The sequence below is a fragment of the Leiobunum rupestre genome, chromosome 5 (assembly GCF_980474605.1).
Source record: "Leiobunum rupestre chromosome 5, qqLeiRupe1.1.hap1, whole genome shotgun sequence".
NCBI lineage: Eukaryota > Metazoa > Arthropoda > Arachnida > Opiliones > Sclerosomatidae > Leiobunum > Leiobunum rupestre.
This window is the reverse complement of record NC_143388.1, coordinates 11518254-11536359: the sequence shown is the minus strand read 5'-3', so window position 1 is coordinate 11536359 and position 18106 is coordinate 11518254. Positions and strand designations below refer to the sequence as shown.

The following is an 18106-nucleotide window of genomic DNA, read 5'->3' as shown; positions in this document are numbered from 1 at the left end:
TCGTTACCATGGTAACCAACAATAAATAGCGCACTGCTATCCACCGATGAAGGCTGATTTTTCGGAGGTCTCGTGAGGGAAATGGGTAATAGCTTCGTTACAAAACCGTCAATCGCAAAGCTATCTATTTTCAAATCTAGGGTACAAGGTCTATATTATCTTTGGTTCAAGCTAAGACTCTCTTCTAAAACAGAAAACATAATATACCTCCACTGAAATCTAGGGTACAAGGTCTATATTATCTTTGGTTCAAGCTAAGTCTTATCTTTTAAAACAGAAAACATAATATACCTCCACTGAAATCAGTTGGCGCGTCACTTTGACATACACTGGCTTGTCTTTGTAAACTCGGAGGAACCCAAAAGTGACCTGATTCCTGACTAGACGTGCTCTCCAGACGTCCACTGCTATGGGATCGCAAGAACTTAGTCTTTCCATTTGGACCAGTGGCTATGTTTCCAGAGATGGTTTGGGTTTGAGGTGGTACAACTTTTCCATTCGTATCTTAATAGACAAAAATGTGGCATTCTATAAGTGGCAGTCAAGGAGGCTATCAGCAATTCGCTGTAGTTATGTTTTTTAATAATACACTCATTAGTAACAATAAACCAACAAGGAGACATCCCGAAGTGTAACCCACCGATTTGGTTCAAACTCGGGGGATTGGTAGACGTTCATGTAACTTGAAAAATCCTAAAGGGAATTTATTCAATGGGCAACCGTTTTGCCATGGCAACGAAATAAATTTTGGACAACACAAAATAATAAATTTTCCTGTTGAAAATAACATGGGATTTTGACCTCACATTGATCAAAAGTTGATCAGTTTTGATGTTTTTTTTTGTAAATTTTTATCTATTTTTTCTATTTTTGGCATTTTCGAAATTTTGAAATTTGTTAAAATTTTTCACAGGGGGGTCCTAGGAATCGGTCAGAATCCCATTTATTTTCAATGGGAAAATTTCCATTTGTTGTTGTCAAAAACATTTTTCGTTGCCATGGCAAAACGGTTTGAACAAAATCGGTGGGTTACACTTCGGGATGTCTCCTTGTAAGTATGACACTGATCGAGTTAGGTTAATGATTGTCTCTCACAGAATGTAATGGGAAGGTTCGAACCGAAAATTCGTTTAAGTTTAATAATTAATAATTATTTCCATTTTCAATAGACCTTGCCCTACCATCAAAAGGCTGGTAGTGGTGAATTTTCCGTCATCTTTAACTGACACTTTCAAAACCTAGTAACAGCCAAAAGTGTTCTCAGTACTTAAGCAACTTGAAGATTTATATGATCATTGGCGAAACTAGTGTTGTAAATCGGAAAATTTTCCGGAAAATGACCGAGGCCTTTTTCCGGAATTTTTTCCATATTTTTCCGAAAAAAATAAAAAAGGTTTTCATTCCATGATTAGTTTAATATTTTTTGCAAATTTAAATAAAGTGGCATCTTCGCCTAATTTTTTCGAATCTAATAGGAAAACTAAACCTCTAGACTAGTTTAAACGGATAAACCATATAACACTATTAATGTTTTGTAGTATGTTCATTTATATTAGACATTTTATATCGATAAAATGTAAAAAACATTAAAAACTCTTAAAAAGTAATTTATGTTTCAATTTTTTATTTTTCCGATTTGAGGAAACTTTTCTGGAAATTTTACCGCATTTCATTTTTCCGGAAAATTAACAACACTAGGCGAAACAAAATATAATTTAAGAAAATAACCATGGAAAAATATGTTACTTATGCTATACGTGTTGCGGAAACCTCGTATCATTGGCAGTCTTAAGAATAATGAATGTACACACCTTTTATCGATTCCGCAATATCGCTGGCGCTTTCAGTGACGATGGATAACTGACTCAATTCCTTCTTGCTAACTTTATCAACTTTGTCCAACTGGTCGCGCTCAAACCAGTTCAGCTTATAACGCCGCGAGCAGAGCACGTAGAATAGAAGTCCACCCAACATAATCAACAATGCCGAAACGCATATGTACACGGCTGTGAAATATGAACTGTCCAAATCAGAGTGGTGTTTCGTAATGACCGCCATGTTTGCGTCTCTGTCTAGATGGGATAATTCAGAATCACGATTGTCCGGTCTTCCCTACTGCGACGATCTGGTTTTCATTTCTGCCAACAAAAATTAAATTATTAATTCCTAAGGATAGGAGTGGGCTTTTTGGTTCTTTTGTCCATCAGAAGTTGGACGTCAGCGACTAAAATTAAATTATTAATTCCTTCCATGGCTCTTTTGTCCATCAAAAGTTGGACGTCAGTTGAATGAAATTGTGGAAATTGCTATAGGACTTTGAGCTTTACTTTTCTTAAATGTCAAAGATCAAAGGGAGGGGAAGGAATCGGAACGTTTAGAATCGTGGGCTCTCTTTTTCTTCTTGAATAAAACGCCATGTAGAATGCGAGGAAGAAAGAGACGTGATAAGCGTACTTATTGTTTAGATTTTTCATTTTCGTTTGTCGAAAAAGAGAGTTCACGAAGAAAAGGGAATCAATAGATCCTATTGCGTGGCTGACAGCGTCACTGCATTTTCCTCAGCGCTTCCATTCTTAACATTCAATTTGTTCATCAATATGCTTTTATGCTGAAGATTATGAGTTAAAGGCCTAGGATTTCTTCTGCCAGTTTTCCTTTAAGTTTTCTTCCCGCCGTGCAAATATCCTGGTGGTAGGCCAACCGCAGAACACGTTGGCAGAACACGTTAGCCTACCACCAGGATATTTGCGCGGCGGGAAGAAAACTTTAAGGGAAAACTGGCAGAAGAAATCCTAGGCCTTTAAGACAACGTCGTTATCTTCTATTATACGCCTGTTTCTTGCGAAATCATTCTATTCGAGGATATCTTATTCATATACTTTACTTATGAAATTATCTAATTGCCGAAGTATAACGTTAAAAAGACTTTGTTTCGCGCCAAAAGTTGGATACTGCATTATACAGGGTGTATAATACGTAACTTTCTGAAGGCACCTATGAAATTCCAATACGGTAAAATGTGGACTAACGTTGGCTGACGAAAAGGGGATTAATGGTAATAAGATTAACGTTTCTCCTGTAGAGAACTTTAATTAAAAATAGAGCTCGTGTTTGGTTTCAATTTTTTACTACCTCGCTTCACAGAATAAATTAATTTTTTATTCCATCACAACGAAAGACGCGGGAAAATAGGGACTTAGCAGCGTGACCTTTGACTATGGCCACCATGCTGGTCATCGTTTTTTTTCTATTGGGAAAAGCATTGGTGAAGTATTATTGTATACGTCATGCTGCCAAGTCTCTATCGAAACATGAGATTTGACTCTACAGGGTGTTTCAAAAGGTTATGCAAAAATTTGAAGGAGTTGTAGGGGTGAGTTGAGAAGTATGCCGGTTTTTCCCAATTTCATACGATGAGTTAAAAGAGCGCCAGAGAGCTTCAAACTATGGCCTACTAGCCCCTGGAAGTACTCTGCCAAAAGCGCAAAACCAAGCAGCAGGGAAATGCGAACATTAAGGTTTAGGTTCGTGTGATAGGTAAAAAAGGACTTTGTAAACAAATCTACGTAACTAGTGTTAAAAAGTAAACTTAAACAGTATTTAAAGTCCCCGCTGCTTGGTTTTGTGCTTGTTGCAGCCTACTTCCATGGGCTAGTAGGTCACACTGTGGCATACTTCTCAACACACCCCTACAACTCCTTCAAATTTTTGCATAACCTTTTGAAACATCCTGTAGATTGATAATAGGCAGTATACTTAATTTGCACCTATTTATGTAAAAAATACAATGTTCAATCATTTCGGTAATCATAATAATCTATAATTTTTAATTTTAAACTTATTTCTTAATTTTCATTGGAATTATTTTAAATACACCAAAGAATAAGAAATAAATATCGAAATCTGAGGAATAAAGTAAATATTCCAGTTAAAATATCGATTGGTTTTGAAATATACTCCCATCAGGTTACCTTAAATATAAACTAGAAATCAATATCATCATTGAACAACAGGACAGTCTATATCATTACACCTGGTAAAATTATTATTATTAAATATATTATTATTTATACCTTCCAAAGTGTGATCGACTGTCAAAAAGCAAATCCTTGTAAACGCCATATTTTTTTAATTTGGGTTAGTAATAAGTTCAAGTACATATGGAAGTTGTACACATACAGAAAAATTTTCACCCGCTATAAACATTCCTGGGTGACATAGCACTTAAATTACCCCAAGAAATAATGTTAATCAAAATAAAGAAACCGAAATATCTCAAATTTAAAATATGGCGTTTCTGCACGTAAACATAAAAAAATGGAAAGGATTTCTATATCTATAAAATTTTGTTCACGTACATTTGGATGTATGTTAAACAGGCGATTCGATTTGGGCGGAAGTAAGCCATCTGTAACATGCGTGACTCTGACAATTCCGAATATTTCTTAAAATTTACAAGGAAATCTGAAAACTTCGGAAAGTAGAACAAGTTGGCAAGCCAAAATATACCTCTCCTCGGAAGAGTTTCTAATTTTCAGTGAAATGCAACATATGTATCCTGGGTTCTGTGGTAGAACGCTCACCTGTCGTGCAGGAGGGCTTGGGTTCGAATCCCGCCCGATACTAACGCTTATTAAAACATAAATTAAAAATATAATGACAACATAAAGGGGGCACTTTTGGAAAAACCTTTTCCCTAATTCTAAGAAACTGCGTAAGCTGCGAGTACACTTTGCTCCGAAAATGCGAACGCGTTCGCAAACACACATACAGACACGGTGATTGTAAAACCCCTCCTAGGTTACATAGTACCCTCGGAGAGGTAAAAACAGACGATTTGAGAAACAGCGAAACGCATTTGGAATTCTTTAAAAGCTTTTTAGGCATAACGGAACCAAACTGTAAAACACGAATGGAAAAATAATATTTGTAGGTAAATAAAATATTTCTACGAAGATTTATCTTTACGGGATTCGTAGACATTGTCCAAAGCGTTTCTATCTTCATTTCAGAGAAATGCGTCGCTATTTTCACATGACCCAGTCTCATTTTATGGGTCAACAGAAACTGAACACTTTCAGGCAATATAAAACGTTGTTCTCCACGAATCTGGAGCAACGTGCTCGAGAATTATTTGGTTTGCCGCTCATGGCTACCTTACATGGTCGATCGCTCTCCCTTTCAGTGAATCAGGTTAAAACAACTTTGAAGGAATCGTATGTCTTCGGGACAAAAGCTGATCTCTTGTTTACGCAGATAATTCAGACCGACTCAATAATATTGCGGAAACCTTTATGGTGTTAAACTTCGGAACATAAAACTTTGTGACATTTCGTGAAATAAAAAAATTAAATAAATATATATATATTTATATATATAGAATTTTTATTTATTTTTTGGTTTTAGGACTACAAAAATAATCAGTGGCGTAATTACACATTGGGGTCCGCGTTAATAATAGGGACTTTTTACCTCTGCCGTCCGCAATTATCATGCTAGACATGGAATTACTGCTGCAATAGATGGTTTTTATATTTCAATTTTATGATAGGTGGTTTCTTTTCGCTTGTTCCGGGATTTCAGAGTAGGGTAAGAAGAGTAACGCTATGACGTCATTTTACTCCGATTCTGTGGTGGCGAATAGTTCGAGTCGGAGTAAAAACGTTTTTACAAAATGGCTGCCTGTCGACTTTTTAGCAGATAAATTCTGGCAAGCAGACAAATTACTCTCTTTACACCTCCTTTTCAGTAAGAGTAAAAAGTGTAGCCCTAATACTCTGGAATTAGTGAAAAGTTTATGGGGAGGAGTAATTCTCATCCCCGGAACAGGCGAATTAAACTTTTTAGAGTGAAAAGAGTATACTTTTAGTTCGAGAACAGGCGAATAAAACTTTTTGGGGAAAAAAGAGTATACTTTTAGTCCGAGAATAGGCGAATAAAACTTTTTAGGGTAAAAAGAGTATACTTTTAGTCCGAGAACAGGCGAATAAAACTTTTTAGGGTAAAAAGAGTATACTTTAGGTACGAGAACAGGCTAAAAAAACCACATAATAAGATCAGCCATTGATGGAAAATTATGTATCTATTTGGAAATGTTTAGTCACGAATTGTAGAAAAACCTAGAGCTTTATTTACGTTTCTATTACTAAGTTGCAAGCCACTTGAGAGTAATCAAAATAATTATTTGTGGAAATCTAGAAACTCATCAGAAATATAAAACATTTGAGAAATAATAGAAATATTGCAAATCTCAAGAAATAAGAAATATTTCTATTCTGATATTTATCAGAAATGTTTTAGAAATATTGGAAATAGCGAAAATTTTTGAGAAAAATTGAGGTATATATAAAATATTTATAGAAATGTAGAAATATCAAAAATATTTCTAAAATGTTGAAATATCGAAAACATATCGAAATATTTGAAAATATTGAAAATTATCGTAAATATTGACAATTATCATAAATATTTAGAAATATTTGCGAATATTGAGAATTATCGTAAACATTGAGAATTATCGTAAACATTGAGAATTATCGTAAACATTGAGAATTATCGTAAACATTGAGAAATATCGTATATATTGAAAAATAACACAAATATTGATAATTATCGCAATATATTGAAAAATAACACAAATATTGATAATTATCGCAAATATTGATAATTATCGCAATTATTGAAAAATATCGTAAATATTGCAAAATATCGTAAATATTGCAAAATATCGTAACTATTGAAAAATATCGTAAATATTGAGAAATATCGTAAATATTGAGAAGTTTCGTAAACATTGAGAATTATCGTAAATATTGAGAAATTTCGTAAATATTAAGAATTCTCGTAAATAATTATAAATATTGTAAAGATTGATAAATATAAGAAGTAATATCAGCAATTATCTGTAAATATAAAAAAAAACGGAAATAAAATTAGAAATATTGGAAAATGATAAATCTGGGGTACATTTTTTAGAACCACTTTGTGTTATACATACGATGAACATTTATATCGGCGAACATTACATAAGAGAAATCAATATCGATATTTTCCGCCGGTTTTGAAGAATTCCGTTAACTATCCCCCCCGTCCCGAGCCATTTTCAGAAAAGCAGTGCAATCTGTGAGTTTCATTATTGTTGCCATAGAAATACCGCATACCTCACACTTAATGGATACGTCATGCTAGCAATAGATTCTTAAGCACTTTTTTATCGATTGGAATTTCATTTGCTTATATTCATTTTGTCTTCTATTGTTCATTTCGAAATTTGCCAAGTTTACAAATCTATTTTAAGGCATTTCGATCGGCTTCGTCGTTATCCATTCTATTCGCTGACTCGTATCGATCGCGTCTGCGAAAGATTACCGAACGAGAAACTCACATCGTGTTGATTGGGTTTTATGAAGTGTATGACACTTAAATCATTAATGATATTGAATATTAATCCGGCGATTTAATATTAAATATATTTTCTGGTCGAGAGCGCTTTGCTATTAGGGAAGCTCTTCAACCATAGTTCAATAGATAAGTTATTTAATGACATACGAAAATATTTCATTATGAACAAGAATGTTTTTATTTATACCATAAGTAACATAATAACAATAAGTATGACAATTTACGAGATTTACAACCAAACTGATTTTCATAGCTATTGCGTAATCAAGATGTTTTCTCAGCACAGAGCCATCTAGTGTCTAAAATACGCGAGACTTCCGCTAAGCCGAAATATCTGGTTTCCGATAGATAGGCGGAATATTAGGCTAAAATTGACGGCTTTTAAAATTCATTTTGCGCGTGAAAATGCATCTACATGTTATGGTCAAAAAAGCACGCAAAGAAGGCTGTGTGCCCAAGACATGTACCTGTAGTGTCGCGCGCTAAAACGTCATTTCAAAATCCGTCAATTATAAAAAATAAAAAGTTTTTATCGGCGCCACAAGCTCATGTTTTTTATCATGCATGATTCGCACGCGGGTTTCAAAACAAAGCCAAAGCCCCTCGCGACTCCAGAACGTGCTCTCCGATATAAGGCTTAAATTTTTATCAAAAAGTAGTCATCCAAATCGGTCGCGAGTCCAAGTCACAGCTTGAAGAGAGTATCAGTGCCGAAAAAAGGTTCGGTCAGAAAATTAGCATTAAAGCAATAGGAAGTGTCATACATATTGTTATTATGTTATTTATGTTTATACTTAGGGAGAAAGACGATGTTGAGGCATGGACGAATAATTACTGGACTCGAAACCTAAGCAAAATCCCCGGTTTCACAATTTGCATCACCCGTCAGCGCTCCTACCGAGAGAACTGCGAAATATTTCTATCCAAATACAAAACACGTGCGTAAAAATGTCAGATTACCCGCATTACGTCATCTGCTCTGCTGTTTTTAATAGAAGTGAGGCTTTTGGAATTTAAATAGGGTTTAGATTATTCAGTAGTAATTGTATTGGAATAAAAATGAAAGGGTAATGATCTAATTAATTTAAATTAAATTAGCTTTATTATGTTTTTGCATATATAGTTTGTGTGAAGGTTTAAATAGATTAAAAAAAATTTTAAATGCCTAGTCAAAATGGAAATAAAGGTGTAAGCTTTGACGACAATGACGAGCTAAGAACGCTAGGCCTAACGTCGTCCGCTAATATTGGGCACGTGTTTAGTATTTGGATAGAAATCTTTCCAATACTTGACACTACGGCGCTACAAGCGGCGCTGCCGTCAAAGCACCAAGCGCGCCATTTGGTTTCGGGTAAAGTAATTATTCGTCCAAGGTTGAGGCAATTCGCGTGCATCATGGTCCGAATTTTCCTCCGGCACGAGATACGTCACTTTTAGGGAACCAATGAGATACCCGGCTGATCTGATTTTGTTTAAGGGGCAGGAGCTTACGTAACATACATATGTATAAATACAAATAAGATGATTTTAAGAAATATCGTAGGCCGCTGGGTAGCGCTATTGCAAATGAAAAGCTTAGTTTGCTAATTAGTACTTACAATTATAACTTTAACTCGCATGATAATAGTTGATTTTATAAAATAAAAAGTGGTCTTGCCCAACTTGTTAAAATGTTGCTCTTACGTCACAAGACCCAGCTTTATTAGTGTATTCCTCGCACGAGCGATTTGCACGCGCTCTAGAAAAAGCTATATTCCTCGCGACTGTAGCGCGCGCTCGTAGGCTTGTCAAAGTAAGAGACTGTGACGTAAGAGCAACATTTCAACAAGAAGGCCACGTTACTTTATAAAAAGAACTATTGCCTTAAGACCTTTTCACACGAGCCAACTTTTCAAATCAAAATGCTGAGTCAGCAAAAATGGATCAGTGATCCATTTTTTTCTCGCGTACTTTATTGGTGGATCAACTCATCGAACTTTTATTCACACGAACCAACTAGATGAGTCAACTCAAGTTGACTCATCTAGTTGGATCAAAAAGTTGGCTCGTGTGAAAAGGCCTTTATTTGTATACGTCAAAAGTCAATAACTAGTAGATGAATAAATTTATTGGTGCATTTCGGTGACGTACGTACGAACTCTTTATTTGATCTTGGCTACGATGGATTACTTTCAGAACTTTAATTTAAGTGCTAATGATATAAATATCTAAAGTTCATAACCACATTAATTCAGGGTTGGCACAATTTTGACAAGGGTGGAAAAAACCCGCGGTTTGGGTGGAAAATCTAGATTTTTCCGCGGTTTTTTTCACCTATTGTTTTCCTGTTAAAAATCGTACTACCATGGTTTTTCCACCTCTAGTGGCAAAATTCAATAAAAAATAAATAATAAAAGCAGTATATTCTTCTATTCTATTCACTCTTCTTTTGGCCTTTTTTTCATCTCTCCCATTTGCAATGACCAAATTTGTAACTTAAGCAATGATTAATTTAACATGGAAAGAGTTTTTTTCATTTTTTCTGGTTTTTACCAGTTTTTCCGACATATCCCGGCAAAAACCAGGTTTTTACCGGGTTTTTGCCAACCCTGTATTAATTAGCCATGAAACTAATTTTTCTACAATGTCGTTTGCTGCATTACCCAAATGCCCTCCAATCTTTTAAAAAATTGCCCTTTTATTAAATAAAAAGCGGTTCTTTCTTGTTGCTACGGGTCAAACAGCTGCCAGTAGTATTTTGCATAACCACGTAAATGATTATTTTGTAGCTCAATAACATGACGCGCACACTTCACCCGCTATGATACTTTACACAAAGCCATTTGGTGAGGCATCCCCATTAAAGCCGGTCATACTTCCTAGAACTGACGCAGAAATAAATCCCAAATCCGCAATTCTCGGAGGAATGAACTAATTCTTCCACCATTTTAATTAAATTCGTCTAATTAGTGAGCGACGGTGTCTTACTAATTAGCCGCGTTGCCCAGATAACCTTCAACCGTTCGTTTAAATTTTACCCACTTAATTATTTCAAAATGAGCAGCAAAAGTTTATTATTTATTAGTTTTAAATTTAATTGGCACTGCTAAGGGTTTCCAAAATCGACAAATCTGCACTCGCGAAAGGCTTAGTCTTATACCATAAGCTTTGATGTTTAAACGCTGGCCCAACTCTGATCAGGGAATTTAATTACTCTCCTGTTGTGGCCTCTATGTTATTCTTGAAAGTAGTGATGATTCGCTCCGCTATACCTCATTCATCTGCTACACTTAATCACTGTTTTCAAAAGGTGATGCAAAGATTTGAAGGAGTAGTTGGGGGTGAATTGCGAAGTATGCCTGTTTGTTCCCCATTTTCCTACGATGAATTAAAAGAGCGCCAGAGAGCTTCAAAGTGTGGCCTACTAGCCCCTGGAAGTAGACTGCAACAAGCGCAAAACCATCAGCAGGGAAATGCGAACATTAAGGTTTGGGTTCGTGTGATAGGTCTAAAAAGGACTTTGTAAACAAATCGAGGTAGCCAGCGTAAAAAAGTAAACTTAAACAGTATTTAAAGTCCCCGCTGCTCGGTTTTGTGCTTGTTGCAGCCTACGTCAAGGGGCTAGTAGGCCACAATTTGAAGCTCTCTGGCGCTCTTGTAACTCATCGTAGGGAAATGGGAAAAACAGGCATACTTCTCCACTCACCCCTACAACGCCTTAAAATTTTTGCATAACCTTTTGAAACACCCTCTATATATTTATATATAAGGAAATTTATAGTGCTCCATTTACGTTTTCTCAAAACCTGCCTTATAACCACCGTGAAATATATATATATATATATATATATATATATATATATATATATATATATATATATATAACTCGCAATCGAATATTCCTTCATTCCTTGGTTCCGAAAAATTTGTAGTAAATTCCCCAATCCCCTTACATATTCGATAAAATTTTTTGTTTTCCTCTGCCCCACAATCTTGCTTTGGGGCAACCAGTGTATATATTTCAAAGGTTGCAGTCCCTCCTAGTTTATTCTTGCTGCACGCTAAGAATGCCAATGACGTCGGGCATGAAAATATTACATAAGCCTTTTGTGAAACGATATGTTTTAAACATTTGGATCGAAAAGAGCTACGAATTTTATTCAGACCAAATAGTCAAGTATAAAGAAAACATATAAGATAATGTACGAAAACCATGGGTAAGGTAGGGGTTTCTATAAAACGTTTATTTTAATCGTATAACAAAGCTATAAGCAGAAGCAAATTGGGCCATTATGTATCTTGAAGCTGTAGGATTTATATAAGTAGTATTAAAATTCAGTTTCGTTTTAGACGAACTTAAGCTGATGCTCTGCGTTAAGTAAATTGTGTACGTAACGTGAGAAAATGTATGTCATTCAATGAAAATTAAGATAAAAATAAAATTAACATAAATATAGAAATTAAACAAGTTAGAGCTACTATTATGTTCTAAACATTTTATCGGTGAAATTTTTATTTTAACAATAAGGTGTGTGGTCGGCATACTCCTTTCAAAGTTGAATATATTGACGAACTCCTGTATAATTTAATGGTTATTGCAAGGGGAAGATTCGTCAAAACACCAATGAGTCATACCGTGGCTACACGCACATGACGCTTATAGTGGCAAGTCTAGCCAATTCCGTCAATAGTGTCCTAGCAAAATGTATCATACACGTACAAGGACACAAATTGCTGTTTATTACAGTCCTTCAGAAAGACATTTCGTAGTCCAATGCGTATAATCAGAAGTTATGAAAGAACTGGCTAGATAATAAATTGCTATACAAACTGAGTCTTTTTGGTGTATAAATTATTTCGTAATGATTACCGTAACGTTTGACCTTTCGAAAGATATTTTCGTTATACCATTTTCAAATGAATAACAAACTCTGCCAGTATCAGTGTAAAGCTTGTTCATATAAATCATTAATAATCCCATTAACTGCTCACGAAGATAAACATTGTTGAAATAAGTAACTGCGAACATTCGAACAAGCTCTTTGTTTCGACCATAATTCGATTCGTACCTTTAAATTACATTTCTGTTCATACAGAAACTTTTTTTACAGACATAGGTGTATTTCACAAGGGTTAAGCCGACATTATACTAAAAGCTTACATTTTGTAAGGTTTCAATCACAGTAAAATATTTCGTTCAATCTAAAACTACTCAAAGAGTATTATGGTTTTTAAATTTTATCTTCTACTACTTTTAAATACTAGAGTCCCCGCTTTGATAAGCGTTCAGCTTTGGTAGTCACAAACTGAAACCACTCTGCTACCTTATTGAAATGCATTGGATTTTAACGTTGGGCAGGTCACTTCCTTGATTAACGACGCACCCCTCGAAAGATTAAATCCGATTTAAACGATATTATTTTGATTAAATTCAATTCAAATCACGATTATGTTGATTAAATCACGTTTAATCATGATTAGAATGTTTAAATCTAATTTAATCCTGATTAAATGATCAAATCTGATTAAAATGATTAAATATTGATTGAATAGATTAAATTATGATTAGTATGATTAAATCGAGATTAGAAATTAGAACGAGAATCAGAATGATTAAAATTGTGCGTGATTAGAACGAGCGGATTAGAATAATTTAAAATAAAAAAAACAGTAGTTCCTATTACAATGTAACCTTATTTAATAGCTTTAGTCCCATTCGACCGAAATCCCATTCGACCGAAGGCGGTTTTTGAGGTGTCCCATTCGACCGAATTCCGCCGGAACGTGCGGTTTTTATGTGTCCCATTCGACCGAACGCTGCTATATAAATTGGCTTTTGCTATGTTTTCAATTTAGTTTCTGAAGTCGTTTGCAATGGAGCGGATAGCTAATAAAGGAGGGTATTTATACATCAATAATAATTATTTATTCCGTCTTAATAAAAAGAAAGATACAAATTGCTATTTTTCTTGCCGAAACGCGATGTGTAAAGTAAAAACTGAAATAGTAAACTTAACCAACTCTAACCTAACCTAACCTAACCTAACCTAACCTAAACATGGATCTTCGGTAGTACATACCTTATAAATAAAATAAAATCACCCCGCCAATTGGGCTACATTTTAAAATTCTTTCGGTTGAATGGGATTTCGGTCGAATGGGAATAAACGAATTACTAAGCTGGGATAACTCGTGTTAAAAAAATGTGATAACTTGTTACAAAGCTGTGATGTTTTAAATAAAATGTGATAAGTTATTTTTTCAATCATTTCAATCAAACACAATTGTGATAGAACCATCAATATTAATAATTAAAATTAAATTATCGTACTTTAGTTTTGATTTTAACTATAAAATCTCAATTATACCGATTGTATTGATTAAATGGTGGTGAGATTTTCTAATCTTGATTAGATTTTTAATCTTGATTACCCTGATTTAATCATTTTACTATGATTAAGACGCACCCCAAATGAAAGTGACCTGCTCCTCGGATTTTAATTAGACATTTTGATCCGAAAAAGGAAGCGATAACATTTTACACCTCTTCGTAAAAATGCAGAGCAAATTCGAAACCACCATCGGATTATTGGCATTTCGATCATTTTCCTTTGCATCATTTCATGGTTATTCACGGTTAATTTTAATAACTAAATCATTAATTTAAAAGTGATTGCAAAATCTTCGTTCACGATGGAGACGGTAGTTGGGACTACGGGGGTTTCGCTTTATAGATATTATGAGGTTAACGTTGGCCGGTTTAATTTAAATTATTAGAACCACCTGTGGACTGCATTGCAAAGAGTGATAACATACGCGAATAGGTAGAACCCTAAACAAATTTGAAGAAATGAAAAAACTTACAAATAACTCGTACCAATAGGTCTTCGAGCAAATATATAGACGTGAATCTCGTACCAATAGATCTTAGAGTAAAAAACTAAATAAAACTAAATCAAATAGCCAGAAATTCCAACGGTAAACCGGTTTCGTCCTATTTTGGACTCAACAGTACCCTGCGGGAAAGCTGGCTTGCAACTATTACACCGAAAAGATAAACTAAACAAAAACCTAAACATTAGAAATTTCAAAACGCGTTGCGTAGCAACTGAAAGCCGAATAGGGGGAGTGCGGTGGAGAATAGTATATACGAAATGTATTTCTTCAAATTTGATTAGGGTTTAGCTTTATTATCCCTTTTCATAATGGACTTACTTATTCGCTAATTTTGTCATTCTTTACATTCTACGAAACAATTTAAAAAAAAAACCCAGTGGCCTATGAAAATTTTAAAACGCGTTTTATTATTCTTGCAATGCAGTCCATATGTGGTTCTTATTAACTTAACATTTCGTATGCATTATTCTCCACTACTTTGAACACGGTTTGAAATTTTTAGAATTTTTTAAATCCCAATTTCCCCCATGCTCGAACACCGATCAGTAAACCACTTTCTCTTAAAAAAATCAATGCTACCCGGTGTCTCGTTGGTTCCCTAAAAAATTTTATGCCAGGGGAAAAACGACCTTGATGCTCATGAATCTTCTCAGCATTGTCATTCTCTCTAACGAGGAGACTACCCGAGGTGATAATCACCGATTTGGTTGAAACAAGGTGGGTATGTAGACCTTATGTTCACCAAGGGAAAAGTTGCAATGGGCATTAGTTTTGCCATGGCAACCGAAAATGTTTTTGACAACACAGTATGTATATTTTCCCATTGAAAATAACATGTGAATCTGAGCACCAAAAAAAATAGATAAAAATTGACAAATTAAATTAATTTTATGATATTTTGATGAAATTTGGTCAATTTGATAAAAATATGTAAAAATTGATCAGAATCGGTAAAAATGGAGAAAAGCGAAATGTGAAGATAAAAAAGTTGTATTTGCCAACTAATCGCCGAATCGACGATAATAAATGAATTTTATCGAAATTAATTAAATGGAATTAAGTTGTTTGAATTTGATCAAAATTAACAATTTTAATTAGAATTATTATCATTATTTTTTTACAGGTGGACCCTTAGAAGTGGTTATTTTCAATGGGAAAATATACACACTGCGTTGGGAAAAACATTTTCGGTTGCCATGGCAAAACTAATGCCCATTGCAACTTTTCCCTTTACTTGGTGAAATTTCATATTACCATAAGTTCTACACACCCACTTAGTTCCAACAAAATCGCTGATTATCACCTCGGGTAGTCTCCTCGTAAGTATACATAAATACATTCTTAACCTAAGTAATAAATAATTGAATTCTTGGTACAATATTTAGATATTGTTGCTTATTTATTTTTTCTTCTATTTCCTTCGAAGAAAAACAATAAAGTTGGAAAAAAGGAACGAAACTTTTTCTATTTTATAAATTGACGTCAAATATTTCAGAAATTCTCAGATATTTTAAAATTACTTTTTGAGCTATCTGACAAATAAATGAAATTTTTCTTTTAGAAAAGATAGAAATATGTAACATTTTTGAAAAATATGGGTCAAAATATTCGTTTTCTGGAAATTCCTGCGCTTGGTTGTTGTGACCTATTTGAAATATGAAATTTACTGACATCAATTCCAAAGTTTAGGCTATGTAGAGCTTCCTTCCTCATAATATCAAGTAGTTTATGACATTGGGGTTTGAAAGGAAAATATCCCTTCCAGCCTCCGTCTATCAAAATACGCGAAGGCGACGATATTACCACGGAAATGAAATAGCACAACGTTAATTCTATTTTTGCACGGTGTCGGTAGCCTGAAGCCAACTTCCAGGTGCTGTCAATCGAATGTATCCCGCCAAAGTAATCGATATGACGGCAATATTTGGACGATATACAGCTAAGTTTAAATATAAGACAAACATTCGTATTGTTGCAAAGAATTGAGAGAGACCGGTCTTGCAAGTAATAAAATGTACAGGATTTGTAAGTCTAGTAGGTCTTTTGAATTTTTATTAAAATCCCACTGTATTTCTTGTGGATTTGTGAATTTTTCTCGAGAATTAGTGAATTTTTCAAAAATCGAGCTGGATTTAAATACAAAACATGGATTTGTGAATTCTTCTCTTAAATATTGTGGATTTCCGGATTTTGTCTTAGAATTTGTGTATTTGAGGTTTTTTCCCTGGATTTGTGGATATGCAAAAAATCTATGTATTCGTATTTTTAGTAAATTTTTGGTTTTTATTATAAAAACCAGCTGCAAATTATCAAAGGATTCGTATTTTTAGTGGATTTGTGGAGCTTAAATGTCCGTTCCCATGTTCCACATTTTATAAGTTAATACAAACCACCGATGGACTATAATCCCTGGATTTGTGGCTATGAAAAAATCTATGTATTCGTATTTTTGGTAAATCTTTGGTTTTTATTGTAAAAAACCAGCTGCAAATTATCAAAGAATTCGTATTTTTAGTGGATTTGTGGAGCTTAAATGTCCGTTCCCTTGTTCCATATTTTACAGGTTAATAAAAACCACCGATGGACTATAATCCCTGGATTTGTGGATATGCAAAAAATCAATGTATTCGTATTTTCAGTAGATTTTTCGTTTTTATTATAAAAACCATCTGCAAATTATCAAAGGATTCGTATTTTTAGTGGATTTGTGGAGCTTAAATGTCCGGTCCCTTGTTCCATATTTTTTAAATTCTTCAAATTTGTTTAGGGTTTAGCTTTATTATCCCTTTTCTTAAAGGACTAATCTACTTATTCGCTAATCTTTTCATCCTTTCCAATACAGTCCATAGCTGGTTCCTATATCCAAATATGGGGATATGGGAGAATGAAATGTTCGATAAGTTAAAGTTAATAAAAACCACCTATGGACTATAATACCGTTAAATTATTCAAAAAAGTAGAAAGTCCATTATAAAAAGGGGGCAAAAAAGCTAAACCCTAACAAATTTAAAGTAATGATAAAACTTACGAAATACCCGAACCAATAGGTCTTCGAGAATAAAATTAAAACGCGAAACCCAGTGGCGTAGCTGAGAACTCAGAGGCCCCCCCACAAAAATCTCTATGAGGCCCCCCTTTTTAATTTTTTTATGGTTGGCGGGGCCCCCCTCCGAAGCTCGAGCCCCCCCCCCCCCGCACCGCGGGCCCTGCGGACCATCAGCTACGCCACTGGCGAAACCCTGCGCAGTACTGATGAGCTCCAACTAGAACGAAATCGGTCTACGTACTCTGGAAATTCTGGTTATTTTAATTGCATTTTAATTTGTTTGTGACTCGAAGATCTATTTTGTCCGAGTTTCACGCTAGTAAGTTTTATCATTACTTTAAATTTGTTACGGTTAAGCTTTTTTTTATAAAACTGCTTAAACAACACCAGAGATAATCTACTGGACCAAGAAGCTTTGTTTGTCGCAGTGTTGGGCATTTTCGTCAAAGAACCGCTCAGCTCATTCACCGCTCGCACTCGCTAGCATAATATCCGCTCACGCTCACTAATTTTTAAGCGGTAAAATAAGCGCTCCTCTCTTTCCGCTCTTTTTTGAGTGGTAAAATTATTGATCCTCTCTTTCCGCTCTTTTTTGAGTGGTAAAATTATTGATCCTCTCTTTCCGCTCTTTTTTGAGTGGTAAAATAAGCGCTCCTCTCTTTCCGCTCTTTTTTGAGTGGTAAAATAAGCGCTCCTCTCTTTCCGCTCTTTTTTGAGCGTGAAATTGGCGCTCCTCTCATTTTCGTTTCGCGCTCTTTTAAAAAAACATTTTGCCGCTCAATT

General features: G+C 34.7%; 1 protein-coding gene across 1 annotated transcript in view; it reads right to left on the bottom strand.

The window, feature by feature from the left end:
* The window catches only part of Sytalpha (Synaptotagmin alpha), a 72702-nt gene that overhangs the window by 21237 nt on the left and 33359 nt on the right, over positions 1 to 18106 (bottom strand). The window contains exons 2-3 of the mRNA XM_090174931.1: positions 1812 to 2138; positions 292 to 504 (exon numbers count right to left, since the gene is read on the bottom strand). Coding sequence (XP_090031057.1) covers positions 292 to 504; positions 1812 to 2058 — 460 coding nt within the window. The 5' untranslated portion in view covers positions 2059 to 2138. The remainder of the gene's footprint in view (positions 1 to 291; positions 505 to 1811; positions 2139 to 18106) is intronic.